General features: G+C 56.4%; 1 protein-coding gene across 1 annotated transcript in view; it reads right to left on the bottom strand.

The window, feature by feature from the left end:
* Positions 1–22,714, bottom strand: part of TG (thyroglobulin) — a 180,582-nt gene that overhangs the window by 18,835 nt on the left and 139,033 nt on the right. The window contains exons 42-44 of the mRNA XM_016145636.2: positions 10,759–10,923; positions 9,929–10,096; positions 86–267 (exon numbers count right to left, since the gene is read on the bottom strand). Of these exons, the coding sequence (XP_016001122.2) occupies positions 86–267; positions 9,929–10,096; positions 10,759–10,923 (515 nt within the window). The remainder of the gene's footprint in view (positions 1–85; positions 268–9,928; positions 10,097–10,758; positions 10,924–22,714) is intronic.

The raw sequence follows: 22,714 nt of genomic DNA, 5'->3' as shown, positions 1-22,714 counted from the left end.
TGGGAGCACCAGGTCCCACACCCTCGGTTCTCTTTCGCGATCGGGCTCCCCCGGGCAGCAGGGATCTGGGTCCCCACACTCCTACCGGGTGGCATTCTCCAGGGCCCGGGAGAAGGAGGCGTAGTCGTCCGCGGAGTGCTCCAGGGAGTAGTACCACGTGGCGGCGGCCCGCACGGTGGCCTCGGCATCCTCGCCGCCCAAGGAGTTCTGCAGCGCTTGGTAAAAGGCTGTTTTGCTACTGGTTCGGCCTTGACTTTCCTCAAATTGCTTAGGGGAGAGACAGAGAGATGAAAATGCCCCGGTCGGATTCCGAAAGGCTCTCCCTTCTTCCTTCCCTCCCTTCCTCCCTCTCTCTCTTTGTCCCTTCCTTTCTCTCTCTGTCCCTCCTCTTCCTTTCTTCCTCCCTTTCTCGCCCTGACACCCCTGCTGTCTGCTCTAGGGGAGTCTGGGGAGGTCCACTTCCCTCCCCAGGACTCGGCTTCTTCATTTCTGAAGACAAGGGGCGGCAGAATGTCAGAGGTGCCACCCCTGGGTGGAAGGGCCAGACCCCATGGAGCCTTGTCTGGTCCTGTGATTGGGTTTACATATTTCCAGGCTTTCGTGTCAACGATGAAATGTGCTTATCAGGACACTCTAGCATGTTTAAATTGCTTCGCTAAACCCTCCCAAGCTCGCGGGACCTGTGATTAGAATTTGGGGAGCGGGTATGATCAGTTAGTGACATCTCCTGGCTGGGACATTCTTTCAGCCAGTCCTGGGGCGAGCTGCCTCAGCCCGGCTCGCCAAGAAGAGGCTGGACCTGTCCGTGGAATAGTGGGTGGAAGGCACGTCCACCAGCTCAGGAGAGGTGAGCTAAGGAGAGCAGGGAGAGGGCTCCGTTTTAATTGTACCTATAACATGTATTTCTTGGGAAAGGATCTGAAGCGAATATGGCGAAATATTAGTATATGTTAAATCTGAATAGCGAATACCCGAGTCTTCATAATGTCAGAGATTTTCAAATGTTTCTGAGACGTTTTATGCACACAGAGCACACGCACACACGCACACACACGCACGCCCGAAATATGTTCATGAATAACGTTCATATGCATGCTCTTACCATATATGCTACTTCTGGTAGTTTCCATTCTATCCCATCCTAGTCTCTTCAGAAATGCTTGCCTGCACTCTATTAAGTGGACTGCAGAATCTACTAACAGTTTAGGGGGAAAACTGCATCACATTATTCTCTATCCTTTACCGAGTTTTTGGAATATTCCATAACAACAACAACAACAAAAATGACATCATTTGCATATCTCCAGTTATTGCCCAAACATTTAACAGGTGTCTTTCTCTGAGATATGAAAATTGTTGCGAATAGAATTTCTTCCAAATTCCAATGCAAAATGCACACAAAGAGTTTAGCGCAGTTCTGGGTCCATGGTCAATAGATGTGAGTGATGATTACTGACCGGTCCCCAGGCTCAAGCAGGGGCCCCCGTGTGCCCTCGAGATGTTCTGCTGTTACTGCCAGGACAACCACGTGGCAGAGGGAGCATGCTCTGCTCCACACGGCACCAGCCACCTCGTAGGTGCTTGGTGAACATGTACATGCTGGGCAGACGAATGGAGGAGACGCTGACCTTCGTGGAGATGATACGGACCAGAGGCTACGAGGAGAACTCTGAAGCCTAACATCCTGGGTTCAAATCCCAGAGCTAGAAAGACCTGAGCTTGGAAGTTAGCTTCCAGTTAGCTGTGTGACCCCGGGCAAGTGACTTAACCACTCTGTGCCCACTTCCTCATCTGTAAAAGGGGCACGGCAGTATCGCCCTCCTCATTAAACCGCCACGAGGTTAAATGAGATGACACCTGCTAAGTGTCTAGCACGACGTCTGTTACAGTTGTGAGACATGTGTAGACTCGACCTCGTGCCTGGCTCAGAGGGGCCAAGGAAGTCGTGTCTTAGAGAGAGGCCTGAGCAATTGATACTCATGCCACGGGCTGCGAGTCCAAACCCTTGGAACCCGCATCACTGCTGGAAGATGCCAACCCCACCTAATGGACAGAGCCTCCTTCGCGGGTTCTGCAGACACTCTCTCCCTGGTTAGGCCGCTTTTAGGATCACCAGGGCACCAAGCCGGGACGTCACTGACAATGCCTCTAAGGTAAACCCGTCTAGACAGTCCCACAGCTGGGAGGCTGAAGGAAGGGACCCAGGTTATGCTTCCGTGATTGCAATGAGCTTCATGTTCTAAGGGGCTCTGGGCTCCTGATACTAGCTGGGGCCTGGCCCTGTGCACGGGTCAGGGTTCTGGACATGGCTGGAGGGAGGACCCACGCCCCCAGGGGCACATGGGAACGTGAAAGGGTGTGTTTTCAGCAAGACCCACATCCCTCCGTTCCTGGCAAGGACCGAAGCACACAGATGCTCTTGCCGGTTTAATGAACGAGTCGGCAGGAGGGGCCGGGGCCACCACGTGCGGTTACAGGCACGGTTACAGGCGCGATCTGCCAGCAAGCGGCGTGGCCATGGGCTGGGCTCCATTAAGGGCGGTGCAGAACTGGCACGTCCTCAGTCTGTGTGTTTGAAGGGCTGCGTTCATATGTCTTACAGAAAAGTGACAGTCCCTCAGAAACATTTAGAGACTATGGAAGGCTTCGCTGTCGTCTGGAATGCCGGCAGCCTAGGGACTGAGCGTGACTCTGGCATTTGAGGTCTGGTGTGTGACCTCGGAAGGTTCATTGCCAATCGGTAATTTTGCCTGGGGTTGACATTAGACTTGAATTAGTGATGATCGAATGGCCGACACATGGGTGACAAAAAATATTACTTCTCTCTCCCTCTGGTTGATAAATTATTAAAAATAAAGGCCCTTCTCTTCCTCTCCAGTTTGAGAGACATGATGGAGAACGCTTTGCTACAGGGTCTTCATCTTAATCTAATTCACCCTTCGCTCAACAAGTATCTATTGAAGGCCAACACACACCAGGAGCAGCTCTGGACACTTGGGTTGTATCAGGTGACAGGACAGGCTGAGCTCCCCACCCTTCCAGGGCTTCTCGGCAAGTCGAGGGGACCGACAATATCTGACACATCTTTGCAACACAGAACGTTCCATGCTGATAAGGACTGTGGCACACGCCAGGCCCGCGTACAGGAAGGGGCCTGTGGGGGCTGCATGGTGAGGGTCGCGGTCGTAGCTCGGGTCATCTGACTGGGCCGCAGGCCTCCCGGAGGACAGCAGAGCGGAGACTGGGGGGGGGGGGGTTAGGGTGAGGCCAGCTGAGTGAGAAGGCGAGGAGGCCAGCGTAGTGGAGGAGGGCTGGCCAACCCGTGTGGCCTCGCCCTGCTTTTGCTTTGAAAGGGGCCAGGAGAAGGGTCCCCCACTGTGGTCCGCAGCTGCCAGAGACGGGGGTCTGCATGGGGCGGAGGCCAGCGGCCAGGTGCCCACGAGTGGCGTCCTCCGCTCCATGGGTCCCCGTAAGGATCCCGGTAGCCACTGGCTTCTTCTCGTGCCGCCCCGATCCCGTGGTCCGGCTACACCCCCAGGGGACCCGCGGGGGCCTCCCTCACCTGCCCGGCCCTCTCCTTCCCAGGGAACTCGGCCGTCCAGCGCCCTTCTCAAACCCCTGCCTTTTCATGGACATGGGGACCTTCTATCCATCTAGGAAAAGGGAAGTTGCGCCGAGCAGGGTCTGTCTGTCTGTCCGCCCAGGCTGTGCACTCAGTGAACATGTCGATTCACCCCTCACCCCATGGCCATCTGGCTCCTCCACTGGCCCACCCAGCCGCCCTCTCCAAGGTCGCCGATGGCCCGGGAACCCACCCCCGCCCACTGTGGCGCTGCTGGCCATTCCTGTCCTGGCCCCCACTGCCCCTCGACTCCATGATCCTCCCCACCGCCTTTTCCCCAAACTCCTGTCTCGGGCTCGTGTCTAGAACCCCCTTCTGCAGCCTTTGAGCTTTTAAAGCCCTTTAAAATGCGGAGGCCGCCCAGCAGCCGCCCCCACCCCTCCCTGCCCCGTGTCCGTGCACGCCCGGGGGACGGGGGCTCCATTTCCTGCCTCTGCTTCAACGGCGACCTGTGACCCAGTGACGCCTGAGTCTCCCTGCCGCCTGGACCTCGGACTCCCAGATCCAGAAGTCCCCCACTTGCCAGGAGTCTCTCAAGTCCCTCGAACTCAAGACGAGCACGGCTTAACCTCATCACCTACGCGTGCTGCTCCTCACCTCCAGAACGTCCTCCCTTCCCGTTTTCCTATCCTCAGTCTCTAAGACCAGTATGCGGTCACCTGATCAAAAACAAACAAACAAAAAGAGGCGTTTCCTTGTCTCCCCCGCCGCCCGCCCCCGCGTCCTATTGTGCCCCGGTGCTGCCGACTCCGTCCTGGCCCACACCTGCCGCCCGCTCCTTCGGCCCTGACCCGGCTCCTGTCCTCGTCATCTCCCCATCCTGGGGCAGAAGCGCCGACGCTGTGGCAGGCGGGGACGGGGGGAGGAGCACCTTGCACGCAGAAGGTGCTTAGCTAGTCTTCGTACATTGGTTCCTCTTGACGTGATGCAAAATGGCTATGACACCATAGGTCCGAGAAGGAGAGACCCAGAGCAGAATCCCCAAAGGAAAAACAGGCAGCCTCTCAGAGGCCGCCAGATCCTTACCAGTCTGTGCGGATGGAGGAGTGAATTAATGAATGTCCCCAGCATTCTCTAGAGCCCTGAGGTACATAGGGACACAAATACTCATTTGTTCATTTAATGGACACAAGTGAAAGGCTCACTGTCAGCTAGCAACTGTGTGTTCAATATTAACATGACACAAATCTTGTCTACGGCCGCGCCACCCTAAACACGTCCAACCCTGTCTGATCTCGGAAGCTAAGCAGGGTCGGGCCTGGTTAGTACTTGGATGGGAGACCACCCAGGAAGACCGGGTGCTGCAAGTGTAAAAAAGTAAAAAGCAAGGGATTGTAAGCTGAAAAGGTCCTTGCAATCTGTGAGGTCAACCAAGGGTTGCCTTGTCTAAAAAAATAAAATAAAATAAATTAACATGATACAGACTTTGCCACGGAACAGAGACGGTAAAGTTGGAGGAGTGACTTGTCAATGAGCAAAGCACCCCGCGAAAGCTGGTTGGGCGTTTGCGCCCAGTGGAGACGGTGGTGCAGTGGAAGGAGGGTGGGTTCGGGGAGCAGCGACCCCCTCCTCACTCCTCACTCTCCCTTCAGCCTGCTCACATTGGCCTTCCCTTCCCCTCGCTCAACCGACACGGCCCTTATCAAGGTCACCCGGGACCTACATCCTGTCAGGCCCGGTGGCCAGATCTCTGCCCTCATCTCAGTCCACGTCCAACGATGCATGACGTCTACCTCGGCTTCCTCTCAGAAGCTTTCTGTTCTTGCCTTGGATGGCGTCAACATTTCCTGGATTCCTTCCAAACCTGTCTCTCCAGCTTTGACCTCTCTCCTGATCGCCCACCTCCTCTCCCCCCACGGCGGACGAAGCCACTGTGGAGCTGAAAGCCGCCGTCTCTCACTGTTACCACGTCTCTAACCCTGACTTCCTTAACTCACGTGCCTCCCAGCCTCACGACAGAGCGCGGCCTGGTCTCCACTCCCTTCGCGAACTTTCCGCGGTCGCTTTTCCAGAGAGCTCTTTTTAACAAAGATACAGCAATACGATCACTTCCTAGCTTCAAACCATTCAGCGTCTGCCCACTGCGAGTAGAACACGAGCACTTTTCCGACGGCCGGCGAGATCTCATCAAACATTCCTCCAACACGTCCGACGCCCTCTCCCGCCCCTCCCTCCACACCCACGAGTTTCCTGCCACCCCGGCCTTTCCTGTCCTCCAAAGAAGCCCCGGCCCGGGACATCCACCTTGCTCTCCACCTAGATGTCCCTGCCGCTGGCCCTTCTCCTCGTTGGGGTCTCAGGCGCCCCCCTGCCCCCTGCTAAGGAACGTTTCCCCGTCGTGATACCTCCTTCCCCGTCACCAGTTCATGTCCTTAAGGGCACTTTTTCAAGGCCTGAAGCTCTTAATGAATCTGCTTACATGGCATGGTCGTCTGTCCTCTCCGCCTAGCACGTAAACGCCGCAAGTCGGGAGCTTTGCCCATGTGGGTGACAGTTTCGCCCAGAGCCTCCGGGAGAGCTCTTCGATAAATAAACGTCGGATGCAGGCGTGAATGAGTGCGCGGATGGCTCCCGTTTCTACTGCCTATTACGGGTGCTGAGGGAGGCAGGGCCAACTGCCCCACCAGGCCGAGCAGGCCCGGGGCCCAGGCCCTGCCACAATGTTAGGGGCCCATGAAAATATTTTTCTTTTAACTTCCTTTAAAATCATAAATACATGCATACATGCATGCATACATACACACATACACACACACATGCGCACACACACTATATAATAAAGAGTCCAACCTGGCTAACACCCATCTTTTACCAGTGTCATAAATGGTAAATATAATTCAGGAAATGCTAAATATAAAAACTGCCTTTAACAATGCAGTAAACAGCAAACATAATTTTTCCTGTTTTGGGGGAACTAGTCGAGCCCGTTGATCCCCAGCTTTCTCTGAACTGAGAATGCAAACCTCACCCGGCTAGGGAGGCGCAGAGCCAGGGGCCCAGGCGGGGTCTGTCCCTGGGCCTGGAAGTCCTCTCAGACCTGCAGGCGACGGACAGGGCTGGTCTCGCCGCACCCACATGGAGGATAGTGCAGCTCACGGTTGAGTAAGCCACTTGCCTGAATTGCACGACTGAAGCCAGAAATGGAGCCCCATTTTCTGATTTCAGACCCTGGGGTCAGACCCTGACCCTGCCACCCCGCACCCCCCCACCCCACACACACACACATCCCCCGAGTGACAGGGACTTGGTGCCACAGCGCCTCTCGTCGGGACGTTGCATGTACTGGCCGGGACTCCTGCACGGTCCTCCGCTGTAATCTGTCACCGAAGGCTTGATTTTCCCATGCTGGGGCTGGTGCCAGCGCCTCAGGCTGCCAGGTGCCGCTTTCCAGCTCTCAGATGGGCGGCCCGCCCCCTCCCCCCACCAGGGCCCCCGCTCCACCTGCTCCCAGACGAGGCCGGCTCCTGGCCAGGCTCCGGGCAAGGCGGCGGCGGCGGTGCGCTGTGCCCGATTTTTCTTGCTTTCCTTGGAGATGCTTGTGCTTGGAGGGGCGGGCGGAACATTGCTTCTTGGAACAAATTTGCTTTTGATCATGCAAATTAATGCCCGGTTAATGTAGGCAGACTGTCAATTTCGGCAGTTAGGAAGAGAGAGAGAAAAAGGGGGGAAAAAAAAAATCCCACCACGGAGACCGATGAAGAATTTCAACAGAAAGCTGCTACTTCGGAAAATAAGCTCATTCTCCGAGGACGGAGCCTTTCCAGGCGTCCCAGGCAGCCCCGATGAGCCACGGGTATGTCGTCGACTTTGTGGGTGTCGTGAGGACTCCTCGGTGGGCTGCAGCTGGGCGGGATGGCAGGTGAATGAGGGTCTCCACACGGGCTCGATGAAGCCCTGCCCATCCACCTTCTTTGGTCCGTGGGAATCTGGTGGCTCGGCACTGAAGTGACAGGTGGGTCCAGGGGGTGGCCACCTGGGGCAGGGGGAGTGGCCCTCCTGTGACTTCCCCCGGGGGTCTGGACCATGTGTGCTTGTGGGTTGGGTTTCGATGGCACTGATGCCAGGTTGGCATGAGGAGAAAGTGTGTGTGTGTGTGTGTGTGCGCGCGCGCGCGCGTGTGTGCACACGTGTATCTGCTGGAATTTGGAAAACTGGTCTCAGGTCAGGCGAGGGGATTCAGATTGTCTGTCCTACGTGTTCTGGCTTTCTCTGGATAAGTCTCTGGATCGGGGACAATAGCTTTGAATTCAGTGAAAAAGTCATGTTTATTGAGCGCATCCTTTTCTGTCAGACACAGGCTTATTTGAATCCTCTCCACGTGTGTTATGCGATGATGCACTAATAATCTCCTGATTTTGCGAATTAGAGAAGTGAGGCTCAGGACACTCTCCCTGCTCCGCCGACAGATGCCTGGGGGACGGGGTCCTGGTCAGTGTCTTCCACACCGTGTCACTCCTGCTGGCAGTGCCACTGTGAGTCAAGGGACCCCTGTCCCAGAGCTGCCCTCTGAGGGCCTGCAGTGGGATGTCCACCTCGCCATACAGCAGGTATTAAACTGCATTTTAGTTATTTGCTTTTGCTCATCTTCTGTCTCCTTGCCTGACTGTGAGCTCCTTGAGGGCAGGTTAAATTTGTATTAATACCCCAGACACCCAGGAGGGTGTCTGGCCCAAGGCTAGTGGTTCAGAGTGGAACCTTTTCAGAGCTTCCTGGGTGTTAGTCGGGGTCAGCAATCAGGTCGCAGCCCTTGAGTTAAGGCTGCGGTATATGTGGGCGCCCAGCAGAAAGTGTAGAGACGGGTCGGGGCGAATATTCTCTCTCCAGGGTTGTAAGTTGACTGGACAGAACTTAATAGTCACTAAGCTGTGCTCTGTGCCTTCCTCCGCCACCAACATACACACACACACGTGTACACACACACATGCATGCACACACACACACACACCTCTCCGTGTACACACACACACACACACAAATATCTATGCATATGTTATATGTAACATATACATGTACATATCGTTATATTACTAATATTAAGTTCATAACATTCTCATTCACATGTCCTGAGAGGCCAATGTCAACTGCTTATTGTATACCTTTCCACACCATTACCCTTTCACATAGAAACGTAAAACTATGCACAGCTACACATTCACAGGTAGATACAGGTCGGTCGGTTGTTGAATTAGGAATGCGCCCTTCGTCTCCCTTTCCTTGGCATTCTTGTTTCGCTTCCCACTTAACGATGCGTGGCGGGCACGCCTCGAGCCCGCAGAGGGGGATCCGGTCCACCATCTGCATAACATCTAGCAGTTTGTGTGCATCTTAATCTATTCAGCCATTTCCCTGGTAATGGGCATTTGGGTCTCTCCTGACGTTTTGTGCGACAGTTAATGCCGCGATAAACACCCTGGAATGCAGATCACGTCAAGCTGGTGCCTTTGCCGCTGTAGGACAGATTCCCCCCAAGGGAGACAGATGTTGCTCGAGGGACTAGAATAACTCAGGAGAAGGCGAGACCCCATCTGCAGAAACGATTTTGTCATTGGTGTTAATTCCAATCACACTGCCTTGTATTTGGTAGAGTCGGACACAGCCCCACGTTGAGTGTGTGTGTCCTCGCTGTGTTCCACACTCTGGGGCCACCGTCCCAGGTCTGACAAACCTAACGTGGCTGTCAACAGAGGCTGGACAAGGAGGGGTGGGTGTGTTGGGGAGCGTGGCTTGGATTCTGCCAACATGAGCCAGATCTTCATTAGGGGAGGTGACGTCTGGTCAGAGGAGGAAGTGTGTGGTCAGGCAGATAAGTGACCTCACAACTGACTCCCACGTGGCTGTGCCGACAACCGGCCACACAAAGCTGCTCTTGCCAGGTGTGTGGCACCCACTGTCCTGGGTAAGAGAACCAGCTTGGAATGATGGTGTTTGGGGCTCCCTGCCAGGATTGGGGGGCGATGCCTCTTCACACGCCTGCCTCTCCTTCCCCCAGACTCAGTGGGACAAGCGTCCTGCGTGGGACAGGGGTATCCGCGCCCTGGAGCCCTGCAGGTACCGAGCTCTTCGGTCGGCCTCTGCTCGCCGTTTCCCACAGGGACTCATCCACAGATGGGGCGTGCGGCTGAGCCCGTCTACGCCACTCAGGGTTCTGCGAGCCCCTCGCCGCCTCCCAAGCCCCTTGTGCAAACTTTGCGCATCGTAGTATTTCAGCAACTGTTTTGTAAACGAGCAAGTAAGTCGACGCTCTTGCCCAAGGTGGGACTGGGAGGACCGCCCGCAGCAGGGCCTCGGAGGCCTGCTCCCCCCTACCTTCACCGCCTTCGCTCTGTTGATGAGCCCGTCGTCCTGAGAACTCCCGATGAGCAGATCGACCTTCGCCCGTGGAGGCTTCTGCAGCGCTGTGGCTGGGGCCTGCCGGAGGTACTGGCCGTCGACCACGGGACCCCAGTAGTGGAAAGGGCCGCTCACGGCCAGGAGCTGCGTTGGAGCAGAGGGGTGCGCCACTGTTTATGTGGGTTTTATCCGTTTTTTTAAAAAAAAAATGGTACTGAAGTCGTCAATTGCATCGCGTCACTTAATTAGGTCTTAACCATTATGAACACCAATGTGTGTCATCCATCGGGGGCTCCATGGGGGCAGCAATTGCTCCTGCCATTCATTAACGTCCGGGCCGGCCTGAAACCGCGAGCAGGAGCTCCGCGGGCCGGAGAGCGGAGCACACGGCCGTCCCCTCCAAGGCGGCGGGTGGCCCCACGCCACGGCAGCGTGAGCGGAACACTCAGGACGTGCGGCCGTGACCGGACAGAGTGCCACCACGGTCCCAGCACAGGCGAGCCCCTGCGCACACGTCTCTCCCTCTTATCCTGCGACTCTGTCGAGCCCCCGTTATTAATCCCGTTTCACCTATAAAATCCCACTGGCTCAGAGATATGTCGGCCGCCAGCGCCCAGGTGTGATCATTGCACGCCGGGTCTGTGCACAGCACACGGGGCCGGGAGTGGGCGTCCTAGTGCTAGCTGGTGACCGACCTGCTGTGTGGCCTTGTGGGGGTGGCGGGGGGCTGTCTCCTTTCTAGGCCTGGTTTTCCACGGGCACAAGGTCAGAGAGTGTCCCTCCCCAGCTTGCTCCCCAGGGCCCACCTTGGTCTGGGCATCGTTGAGGACATCGGCGGGCTTCCGGCGGAGGCAGGACACCATTTCTTGGACGGACGAGGTGGGGCAGCCGACCTCCTCTGCCAAAGCGACCGCCTGCTGCCGGGCCCTCTCCTGGCTGATGACGGCAGCGGGGGATAGTACGGAGCCGCCCTGGAAGAGGAAGCGGGGTCGAGGCGGAGGGTCGAGAGCACCAGCTTCCCGCCTGCTCAGCCCGGAGACCTCAGGAGGCCCTGGGCCCTTCGCAGAGGTCGTCACACACGTTGGGGAGGTCAGGATGGATCGACATCAGGTCGACACGCTGCGTGATCCCGAATGAGCGTCTCCCTCGGCCTCGGCTTCCTCACCTGGGAAGCGAGGGCGCTGGATAGGTACCGTGCCGGCTACGAAGCGAAGCCGCATTTGGACGCAGAAGGGCTGATGGTGGCCGAACAGGGGCAAAGACCGGCGCTGTCCTCTGGGACGAGGGCTCCGCGAAAGGTGGCGCCGTACCCCACTACTACACCTGCTGGGGCTCCTTAAAGAGCAAGCTTCCCTGGCCCCATTAAGACAGACTTGGACTTTAAAACAGATGCCCGCCCGGGAGGTGATGGAAACAGTCGCCGTGGAAGCCCACGGTACCGGCAAAGCCACCGCGAGTCTCCGTCGGCACTGCGGGTTGCTGATAGCACGTCCTCTCTGAGAACGTGGGTGGCGGGAGTCATATCTCAGGAGGAAATTAAGGCCCACGAGGAAAAAAAAAGGCACCGTGGTGGCTCCGATCTTATCTGACATCACACAGCTGGCACGCGACAATCGGCACCCCAATCCGGGCGGGCCACCTCCGGCCGCGTGGCAATCGGCACCCCAATCCGGGCGGCCCACCTCTGGCCGTGCTCTCAACCCCCACACTGTGCCGTGTGCATTTTTACTTCCGGAGCGAGGCGGCGTGACCCTGAGCCGAGCCGAACCCTCTCAATGCAGCGTGAAGAGCGTGCTGATCTGGCTGACCGCTCGGTGGACGTTCCCGGCCTAGGCCCCCCCCCCCCCCCCGGAGCTAAAACTACCAGGAACCGAAATTACAAGAAACGCAGGACCCAGCCTGCTCAGACAGAAATCGGGAGCCGCTCTCACCGGGCTGCGCAGGGGGCCCTTGCTGTAAGGTGGAGGAGGCATTCTGGAAACTGCAAAGTGGGGCGCTCGCCCTCATCGGGGTCCTTGGCGCTGTTAGGGACGGTGTGAGGGAGACACCGGACAGACGCCCCGAGGGGAAGACCCGCCCCCCCGAGCGTTCAGCTGGCCGTGCCTCCTGGGGCAAGCGAGCGCATTCCGGCAGCGCCCCCAGAGTGTCCCAGTGGCTTCGTGCTTCAGAGTCGGGGCGAGAAGCGGAGGCTCTGAATCACAGAGGCTGAACACGGCCCGGGCCGGAGGTTCCGCGCCCTGGACCCGGCCTCCGGCGCCCCACGAGGGCTTCACGAGTGTCAACACGCGGCGCCTCGGGGGTGGACGTGTACGGCGTCTCGGGCGCCGACCTGGGTGGACGGCTGCCCCGTGCGCTCAGCCTCGCGCCTGCCCGTGACGCGGGGACATCGCCGTGGGTGGACGGCTGCCCCGTGCGCTCAGCCTCGCGCCTGCCCGTGACGCGGGGACATCGTCGTCTCATTGTTTTTTAGATGAGGGGGCTCGGGCTCGTGAGAGGCAGGGGCAGGCAGCCAGGCTCCAAGGCCAGGTCCGTAGCCACGAGTCGACCTTTCACGTACGCCCGGTCGGCTGTCGGTGAAAGCGCTGTCATCTCTGTGATTTCTACTTGGTTGGCAGGTCCGAGGAGGGACCCTGTGGCCAGAGTCAGAGGAGGCGCTGGGCAGCCTGAAGCCAAACCGAGGGAGAGGGAGGGAAGCATGGAGGGGGTGATCCTGGCACAGGCACAGGGCGTCCGGGAGCTCCGGGCTGCTCAGAACAGGGCCGGCGGCCGGGTCCGCAGACTCAAGACAGCGCGGGCAGCGTTCATGACATGACAGTGTTTCCTGTCCTCGACCCGTTTAGTCAAGCTCAGGGTCAGTCCCGTCGACAGCCAGGTGTGCTGCGAGGGTCCCTGCTCTGCACCTGTGAACTAGGAGGGTCCCGGGCTCGTGATGGGAACAAGCAGCAGGGAAGACAAAATGCTCAGCCGCCCCAGGCCCGGGAATGCAGCAGTGGTGATGGCAAACAGGGTCAGGGAGCTTTAGCCTTAGTGCGGCGTCCTTGTTTCCAAGGACGGCAGGGCTGGCCTGAGAACCACCGGCTGTGCTTTGTCTCCAGAGGCAGCGCGCGCGCGCGCGCACACACACACACACACAAGCATGCGCGCACACACACGCTCACAGTCTTCAAAGTCAAAGCCCCCTGTTCTGAATTGCAAACTGAGCTGGCAAACTGTGGGACCTGAGGTGGGAGCCCCCGAGCCCAGCTTTGCCCACAGTGGGGTTCCGGGGAGATGTGGATTTGGGGATGGGTTCCCCTAACGTTTCAACATTGTCCACAGCGACGAAAGTCAGAGTCCGGACATGGCGAGGATGTGGTCAGAGGCGTGCGTTATACCGATATTGCAAGACGGCCTAGAGAACTTCCCTTTTGAAGTGTCTTGTTTCCATTGATCTTTCTGGAGAAAACATTTTCCTTTATGCACATTCAGTGGTCAGACAAGCCAACAGCAAGCTCGGCCCTCACTTTAGAGCACTTGGCTGGAGACAAAGAATGAGGGGGCCGGGGACACCGTGCAGAGTTGGGCAAAGAGCAGGGGCTTCGGGGGCAGAAGGACCAAGTTCAGAGTCCAGCCTTGTTACTGGCTGATGAAGTGACCTTGAGCCTGCGACTGACATCTGGGGGACCTCGATTTTCTCATCTGTGGGGGGGAGGGGATGATAAGCCGTACTTCCCAGTCATCGTGAGGGTGCAGAGGAGATCGGGGTGTCCACAGGAGAAGATGCATGGGGGGTGGGGGAAGTTTGCATGCTGTCTGTGCCTTGGGGGCTCACAGGCGCCGTGAGGGTTTGGAGGAGCAGGGTTTTGTCGGCCTGCCCAGTCACACCTGCGGTCCCTGAGCCTTGAGCTGGTGCTTTATCTAAATCTGACCTAGTTATTAAATGGCAATGAGGTTTTTTTTTTTTTTACTTTAAAAATAGCTCAGGGCAAAACCACAACTGCTGACCAGTGTTTTTTCTCCCTAGAGCCTCTGAACGTGGTGTGTCTTAAACATTGTAAGACACTAATTGAGGCGACCTCGGTTGGCCACCCCAGAGCTAGGACTTGTCCCTATCCAAGCACACATAGAGACACACAGACGATCACAGACAGAAAGACATACTCACACACAGACACACACGTACGCACACCCGCACTCGGATACGCACACACAGCCACACGCACACACACACACACGCGCACACGCACTCGGACTTTCTTGAAATGGACCCTGCGGAGTCTCCCAGGAGGAGCCAGGCGCGGGTCACCCATGAAGAAGTCACTGACTGCAAAAGCAGTGAGGAGGGGCCTGGTTTGCCTCTCTTAGGGGCATCATGAGTCCAAGGAGTTGGGGCCGGGTGGAAGGCGAGTCTGCAGAAGGTGCCTTCCCAGCATCCCTCACACGCGGCGCCCCGTCTGTGAGGGGGACGGCGACATTCACCTCATGGGGAGGAAGAGGCGACGTCTGAGCAGCTCGGCGCCCTGCAGGCACCGCGTGGAAGTGAGGATCGGATCCACGCAGAGCCCTCACAGTGGCTCCCTGCGCGTATGAACAACGGCAACAATTGTCACGAGAGTTCCTTTTACCGTGGCCTAAAAAGTCACTTAATAAACCACCCCCTCGTCAGAGACCAGGCTGGCAAGTGGCGAGTCCCTAGCCATCCCCATCTCGGAGGCGGCTCACGCTCACGTCTGCGTTTTGAAACCCATTCTCTATCCAGAAGGACACACGTAGCAGTGGCCTCAAGATGAGTCTTTCTTTCCATCTTCGGGGCCACGAGAGAGCCAGGTCTTCCCACGCTGTGAGGATTCAGAGGAGGGAGAAATTGCTGAGCGTGAGGGTGGCCTGGGGGAAGTCGCACACGGAAGTAGAACTCGGGGGAACTTCGATGGGAGGAAATAGCTGGAGGAAGAGGGTGGGCACCTCTCCTGGGGGGCGGGGGGAAGGGATGGCAGGTGGGTTCAGGGGCCTGGTGACCCAAAGGAGCTGGTTTTGGGAGCAGAGCTTGTCTGAGCATCCCAGCATGCCCAGCGCAGGGTCCGGAACTCAGAAAAATCTGTACTGAGTGAGTGAGCCGGTGACTATGTGAGCGAGGCTGAGAATGGATGAATGATGGATGGACAGACAGATCCATCTCCCCGAGTGAAGAGAGGCGTCTGCGTGGAGGGGTAGTGCGCAAGGAAGTTGAGGGCATTAAATCCAGCCTGAGCAAGAGACGCATTTAGCGGGCAGCAGACCCCAGCGGCGGGGGGTGGCGGGGTCTGGCATCCCACAGGCAACGAGGAAGCAGCAGAGGCTTTTGAGGCAGGAGGCGTTTTTTCGGTTTGGAGGTGGTGGAATGTCACCGAGTCATTCGTCTTCATATCCTCAGTGCTGGAAACGGCACAGAGGCCTCGGCGGACTCTCAGCAAACGCCTGAGCACGGAGGCCTCCTAAAGAGGGACCCCCCGCGGCAGAGGTTGGGTGGCCATGTCTTCTATGTCTTCACCCCCGGACGGGCTCCGCGCTTGCACACGGCAGCCTCCCTGAACAGTGGTGCACGGGACGGAGCTGGGGCGGTGGCCGGGCGAGGTGGAGGTGGGGGGGGGCAGTGGAGTCTGGGATAGGGGGCCCAGCAGAGGGGAGAGGGGCGAGGCGTGAACCAGAGCATCCCTCCGCTGCCCTGCAGCAGACCCCCTCCTGGGCATGGGCCCGCCTGGCAGCTTGCCGCCAGAATATCACAGATGAATTGAATTAGGGGATCCTAGCCAGCAACCAAGCTGGCAAAGAGCGAGAACTCTAAAGCAGATATAGACTTGTCTTTTTTTTTTTTTTTTTAACTGCTCTTCATCCAAGTTGACAGTATTCTCTTTAACGTTTTCGACACTGAAGTCCCCTTTCTAATCCCTAAAAGCATGAGTTTTACTCTAATTTGTAGCACTTCAGCTTTGGCAAAACTTCAGTCGAAGGGATGATAATGCAACTTTCACCCCGAACCGCTGTCCTCTGGGCGTAAGCGAACACTTCCTCCTGCTCCTGCTCCCCTCCCTCCCTGCCCCCTTCTTCCTCCTCCTGCGTCAGAACCAGAACCGGCAGCTACGGGATGTGACTTGGTGAAAGCTCAGGGGATCTGGATGAGGAAAGCAGAGGGTGCAGTTTAGCCCTTGCTAATGCCACTTGACTATCAGCCGAGGGGGCGTTCTCCCCTCGAAGGACCTTACAACCAGGTCCAGGTACGAATCCCAGCCCAGGTGAGATAGGCGACAGGTCAGGCTCGAGCGCCTTCTTTCTGTCACGGAGAAGTGCGTGTGTGTGCACAAAACTCTTCCCTCCTTTAAACCTCTGTCCCCTCAGCGGCGAAGTGCCTGCCTCACAGACGTGCGGCAGGAGGTACGCAAAAGATGCTGTGGGAGGGGTCGGCGCAGCGCCAGGCGCAGGGCAGAGATTCCCCGGGCTTCCGTCGTGTCTCCCCAATCACGATTGCTCTCAGTACTATTACTAGTACTGGTACTAGGAATGATTAATGGTCCCGATGAGTACTGTTACTCATCGGTCCTGCCAGCAGGGCAGCTGCATGCCCACACTCCATGGACACATGCTCTCTTTAAAACTTCGAAGACAATTCCCCGTGCGGAAACGTGGGCTTGTTCTTCCTCAGCCATGGCGGACTGCCGGAAGCCAAGCTTGCGGGGACAATGGGCAGCCCGGTTTCTCCGTGGCACAGAGCACCGAGCAGGGGCAAGGTGTCCCGTGGGGACGCTGGCCCCCTGCTGTGGGATACCTTCCGAGCTCTCGGGACCCCTCCGCCTTTCTCTGGCTCCATCTCTCTGCCTTTAAATTATGTAACTTTTAAGGGGAGGTGGAAGAGAATCCAACATTTGCAGAGTGCCTTTCCAGAGCCAGGTCATTCATGCACGTTTTCCTATGTGGCGCCCACACGACCCTATAAATATGAGGATCCCTGCGTACAGGTGGAGAGACTGAGGCACAGAGTGGGGAGGTCGTTCGTTCCAGGTCTTGGGACTGAAAGTAGCCACTCCGGGATTATAGAGCGTGAACTATTTCCCCGCACAGTCCTACCTGCAACCGGAAAGCACGGCCACCACGCCCATCGCCTCCCCCCGTGTCCCGCCCTGCTCCTGAGTGGCCGGTGGACAGAGACTCGTAAACGAGGTCCTTGCGAGGGCGGCCAGGACAGCCAGGGGGCCTGAGAGGGCCTGGCTTCTCCCGCGGCAGGAGCGCTCCCCGGAGAGCGCGCTCACACCGCGGCACGTCGTCATGTCTGGAGCCCGGAAAAGCCACACGGGAGGCAGAGCGGAATCCGCCCTCGGTCGCTTTGATAGGCGTTTACAGCTCCACCACCTTCCCCTTGACTTAAAGCTTTGGCTTGTACATTCCCATTTAAATACCCACAACCACCCTGTGAAGTCGGAAGAACCGGTATCATTCACCGAGAAGCCGCACGACTTATTTGATCGTTCTTTTCGCATTCCCTGCTTGAACCCAGAAAGAATTCGGGGCAGACGCAGATAAGAGTGTCAGCGAAGCCCAGGAACCTGCTACTGCCAGGTAAAGAGGCTAAGAACCCAGAGGTCCTGACCGCACGACGCTGCGGCTTTCTCGGGACCCCAGGCTGCCCCACTGATGGCAGAGGCCGTGTGACATTCACGGGCTCGCTGTCCCCCTCACCAGCTCCCCTCTGCCGCCCACTCCACCAGGCCCTTTGGACGGTCCAACTTTATCAATTCCCAGAGTCCCCTTTCGATTCAAGGTGAAGGAACAATGGGTGAGTTTTATTGGCTCTTTATACTAACTTTTCTCCAATAAATTCCTATTAACTTTTTTAAGTAGAAAGAAATGTAATTACATTTAAAATTCCAAACTGAATTGTAAATTCCGATTCCAAACTGGACTATAACTGACTCTTGTCAAGAGGAAAGCAGTCCGTCTCGCTTACCCCGTAAGCCGGTCAGAGGACCAGCGGCGCAGCCGAGACCTTTGAAGACGACTTTTCAGGAGGAATGAGAGGTGGGACAAAGGAAGACCCCCGGGGAAGGAGGGAGGTGGTCCCGACTGAGCCCGGTGGTCCCAGCAGCGAGCCTGACGGTCCTCGCAGGCCGGCCGGAGGGGCGCTCCTCTTCACACCCCAGAAAAAGCCTGCGAAATGTCCTTCTCCCTCCATCTGTGTTACCCTCGCTTATCGAAAGGGGAAGCAGAGCAACGTTTACGGCTTTTAAAGCAAAAAGAACAACAAAAATCCATGATAGAAAATGCAGGTGAGCAAGGCGAAGAAGATTAAAATTATACATAAACCTCCCAATCAAGGAGGACTGTTGAATAACGCTAGCCTCCCGGCATGTCTCTTCGGTGTGTGTGTGTGTGCGTGTGTGTGTGTGTGCGCGTGCGTGTGTGTGTGTGTGTTCACATGTAGGAAATAAGTGAGATCACACTGGTTTTACCCCTGTCTCTTCCACCTAACTGTCCACGGTGAATAACATTTTGTGCTGACACCTATACATTTCCGAGACTATGTCTAAGGCCAGAAGGTACAGTTTTTTTTTTTTTCAAGACATCATAATAATGTATCGAATGAGCCATTTGCATAACACATATTAGTTTTCCACGAAGTGGTACGTCATTTTAAATGATTTGCATTTTCCTAATGTCTAATGATGTTGAGCATCTTGTCATGGGCTTTAAACAGATACTATGTGAAAACTTGTACCAAAGGAAAATATTATCGTTTTCTATATGTATGACGAACATTGACATAGTATTCTAAGCTATGTTTCTTGGGCTCACTAGTGAACTTTTTAAAAAATGATCTTATGGAGATATAACCCACATATTGCACAGTTGACTCATTTAAATAAAGCACGCAGTTCGATGGCTTTTAGTCATAGTCATCGGCACCCATCACCACAACCTAATTTTAGAACATTTCATCACCCCACAAAGAAACCAAATACCCGTTAGCAGTCACTCCCCATTCCCCACCCCTGCTGCCACCCCAGACAACCACGAATCTACATTCTGTCTCTATCGAGCTGCCTGTTCTGAACATTTTATCTAAATGGAATCACATAACAAGTGGCCTTGTGCGTCTGGCGTCTCTGGCTTCACCCGTTATAACATGCGTTGATACGCCATTCCTTTTCATTGTTGGAGAATATTCCATTGTATGGATATGCGGTATTGTGTTTATTCATCGGCTGATGGACATTTGGGCTGTTTCCATTTCTGGCGATTACGAAGAGTTTTGTTCTGAACACTCATGCTCTATTTTTCGTGCGTGGATGCGTGTTTTGCCTTTCTCTTGGTTATATACCCAGGAGTGAGGTTGCCGGGTCCCATGGGAACACTACACTTAACCTTTTGAGAAGACGCCAAAATGAGTTCTAAAGCAGAAGCATCATTTTACACTCTCACAGGCAATGTATGAAGGCTCCAAGCTCTCCACATCGCCGCCAACACTTATGATGGCTTTTTTAAAAGAAATCGTCATTATAGCAATCCTAGTGGGTAACGAAGTGGTATCTCATTGTGATTCCGATTTGCATTTTCCTAATGTCTAACGGTGTTCAGCATCTTTTCATGGGCTGATGGGCCATTCGTGCATCTTCTCTGGAGAAATATCTACTCAGATCCTTTCTCCATCTTTAAATGATGCTGTCTTTTGTTACTGAGTTCTAAACGTTCTTCGTATACTCTGGATACAAGTCCCTTATCAGATATAGGATCTGTAAACATTTTCTCCCATTCTGTGGCTTCTCTTTTCACTTTCTTGACAGTACCTTTTGCAGCATAAAAGTTTTGAATTTCACTGAGGTCCAATGCATCTACTTCTTCTTTGCTGCTTGTGCATTTTGGAGTCAAATTGTCGCTTAACCCAAGGGGCAGGAGGCCCACCTTGCATTCTAAATAGAAGTATGTTTCTATGTGCTGCCTAGCTGCCCTGTAGGAAGGTAGGACCTTGGTGGATTTTTATTTGTGAACTTAAATCACCCACTGACTGTGCCTACACATGGAGGAGAGAAGGAAGGTACCAGCGGGCAGTGGGTGCCTGCTGCGCTCCAAACACTTTCCATGATGTTCTCGACAGTGCTCAAAAAATCCCCGCACCAGGGAGGGATGACTGAGCCCCTTTTATGAAGGAGTGACCGGGGTTCAGAGAGGACACCTGACTTGCCGCGTGTCACTCACTGCTTGGGAGCCGGGGTTCAGGCCGTTTGTCTCCAAAGCCTCTGCACCACTAGCCTCCACTGGCTGAAGAGGGACAGGAATGGAGGCCGCCACCGGCTCTCAAGGCCCCTTCTCCGGTCATATGCCAACGTTGCTCGCCATGAGGCCGAGCGGTATGCCGCTCGCTTTTAGCTGCCGGCCTGCATCCGTGGGGAGCCTGCCAACACAGAGGACCTCCCCAGCACAGCGTGGGCAGCAGGGGGGGACAGGGCCTTGGCTCTGCCCCTCGAGAGCCGAGCTTGCCCTCCTGCTTGGTTTTCCCTCCGGGTTCCTGCAGACTTGACAAAATGCCTTTTCTCCATCTGTCGCAAACATTAACGTCCAAGTGCCTCAGTCACCTTCTGGCTGTCAGAAGCCATTTAAATGCTTGGCACTTGATTCCCTGGGCGAAGGTATCACCCTGTACACACGCTGGGTATACGTCGCCTTTTAAAAATAACTTTATAATCATAACTCGTAAAAGTGCCTGGGTGTTTCCTTCCTGCCATTTGTCTCTGTAGCTTCGTCTCAGAGACCAGCTGGAACTGTGCAGAGAGAGGTTCGGTGTTGACCTTTGAGGAGGACGGCCCGGGGTCGAGCTGTGGCTTTGCCATCTCCTTGTTCTTTGACTGTGAACAATTCATTACCTTTTTAAGCCTCAGTCCCGCGGCGTGACGCGCTGGCCTCGAAGACCCGCGGCGAGGAATGTACGAGACGTGCTGTGGGAGGGAACGGCCTGGCGCGGAGCAAACGTCCCCGTGGCTGCTGTTACGTCTGCGGCTCCTAGCGCTGCCGGCGCCGCCCCCGGGCAGCCGCGCGCCGGCACTCGGCTCACGGATCCTGCGCTGCCGTTCTCTCGCGAACTCCGAAGACGACTTCCGGCGTAGCAAGGTGGTCAGAGGTTGGGCTCGGAAATCAGAAAGGCTTGCGTTTGAATTTCTGCTGCGTTGTCCCTCAGCGGCCTTGTCATTTTGGGCAAATCAGTTAACTTCACTAATTCCGTTTTACAGAGGCAGGATTTTATCCGTACTCCTTAGGTGTGCGGCGTGGATCGGTGAAGGTAGGTGTGTGTATATGTATACACCTGGTGGCAGCTCTGGGGGTTAGCAGCTCATGCCCGGTGCTGTTTTCCTGTATCAGTTTCATGGCGACGAAATGGAAGCCAGGAGAGGTGAGGGGCTCGCCGGGGTCCCCAGGCTGGGAGGAAGCCGGCCCGGACGGAAGCCTTGCCACTCGAACTCTGCACCACGGGATGGGCTAAGCCCCTTGTTTTCCTGCAGGCTTTGGCTCCTACAGCTGGCCAGGGTGTATGAAAGGTTACCCCAAGAAACAGGAGTGTTCGCAGACAGGAGAAACTAGCAGACTTCTAGGTGTGAGAAAGCCAGGTCCCAGTTACTGTTGTCTTCCAGTCACCTCCGGACGGCCTCTCTCTCCATTCCTCCCCTCCTGTATTTCCTCCCTCCCTCCCTCCTTCCTTCATTGACCAGCCCCTGACCAGTAGAAAGGACTTGCCATGCTCGCCCCAGGGAAGCGCGGTGAGGGCCAGGGCGGGGAGGCGGGGTCAGGGGGGCCTCTCGGGACAGTACACGCGGAGGTGTGGCCCGGGTCGCGTGGGCACGGCTGGCGGGGGCTCCGTGAGCGAAGAGCACAGTGGGGAGGAAAGATGCGGCCTGGCCCCGGTTCGACGTCCCTGGAGGGGGACGGGGTGCCGTGGCAGGAGGCAGGGCTGCAGAGCAGGGCGCGGGCTCGGAGGGGCCTGCCGCGTGCCACGCTAGAAGGGGTAAGCGAGGGAGCTGCCGCCCAGAGGAGCGCAGTTAGGGGGTGCTGGGCTTGCATCCTTGTCTGGCCACAGCAGGGGGAGGCTGGGCTGCAGAGCGGGGCCTGGCCCGGCAGCGAGCTGCTCAGGGCTCCGCGCAACATCCAAAGCACACCTCTCCGGGTTCCTGAGGGCAAACTACCTCCTCGACAGCCGGACCTGTCCCGCTGCCTGTCTGTGTCTTCGGGCCTGAGCTTCGCACCCCACCCCACACCCCACCCCACACCCCACCCCGACTCGGCCTCGTGTCTTCAGAATGGCTCAGTATTTTCCACTGATCTTGTGTTAGCTCCAGCGGCTGTGAGGTCTGAGCCCAGCCCCACCCTGCGAGGAGGATGGGCGTGGCTCCCCGAGGCCCGAAATTCAAGCAGACCTTCTCCCCAGAACCCTCTGCGTGGATCCTCCCGGGGACTCTTGCTGAGGTGCGGGTGCCTCTCTGTGAGCCGAGCGGGCACAAGCTGAACCCCTTCCCCGCTCAGCTCCCTGATTGCTTTCCACCCAGTCTCCACCACTGTCCCCTTCGGATCGGTGAGGTTCAAACAAATATAAACCATTACACCTGTAGGAAAAATGGGCAGGACATCGGCTTTGGGACGGATCTTACTGAATCCTGTGCTGACAGCTTGGCGATTGGCTTTACGCTCGGGGCTTTGGTCTCTCTGTCTGTAAAGTGGGTTATAACCGTGTCTCAAGGAGACCATGGGCCACGGGGCCCACAACCCGGGTTC

This window comes from Rousettus aegyptiacus, unplaced genomic scaffold, assembly GCF_014176215.1.
Source record: "Rousettus aegyptiacus isolate mRouAeg1 unplaced genomic scaffold, mRouAeg1.p scaffold_m13_p_15, whole genome shotgun sequence".
Classification (NCBI taxonomy): Eukaryota; Metazoa; Chordata; class Mammalia; order Chiroptera; family Pteropodidae; genus Rousettus; species Rousettus aegyptiacus.
The sequence above is the reverse complement of the archived record's forward strand: the minus strand, read 5'-3'. Positions and strand labels throughout refer to the sequence as shown.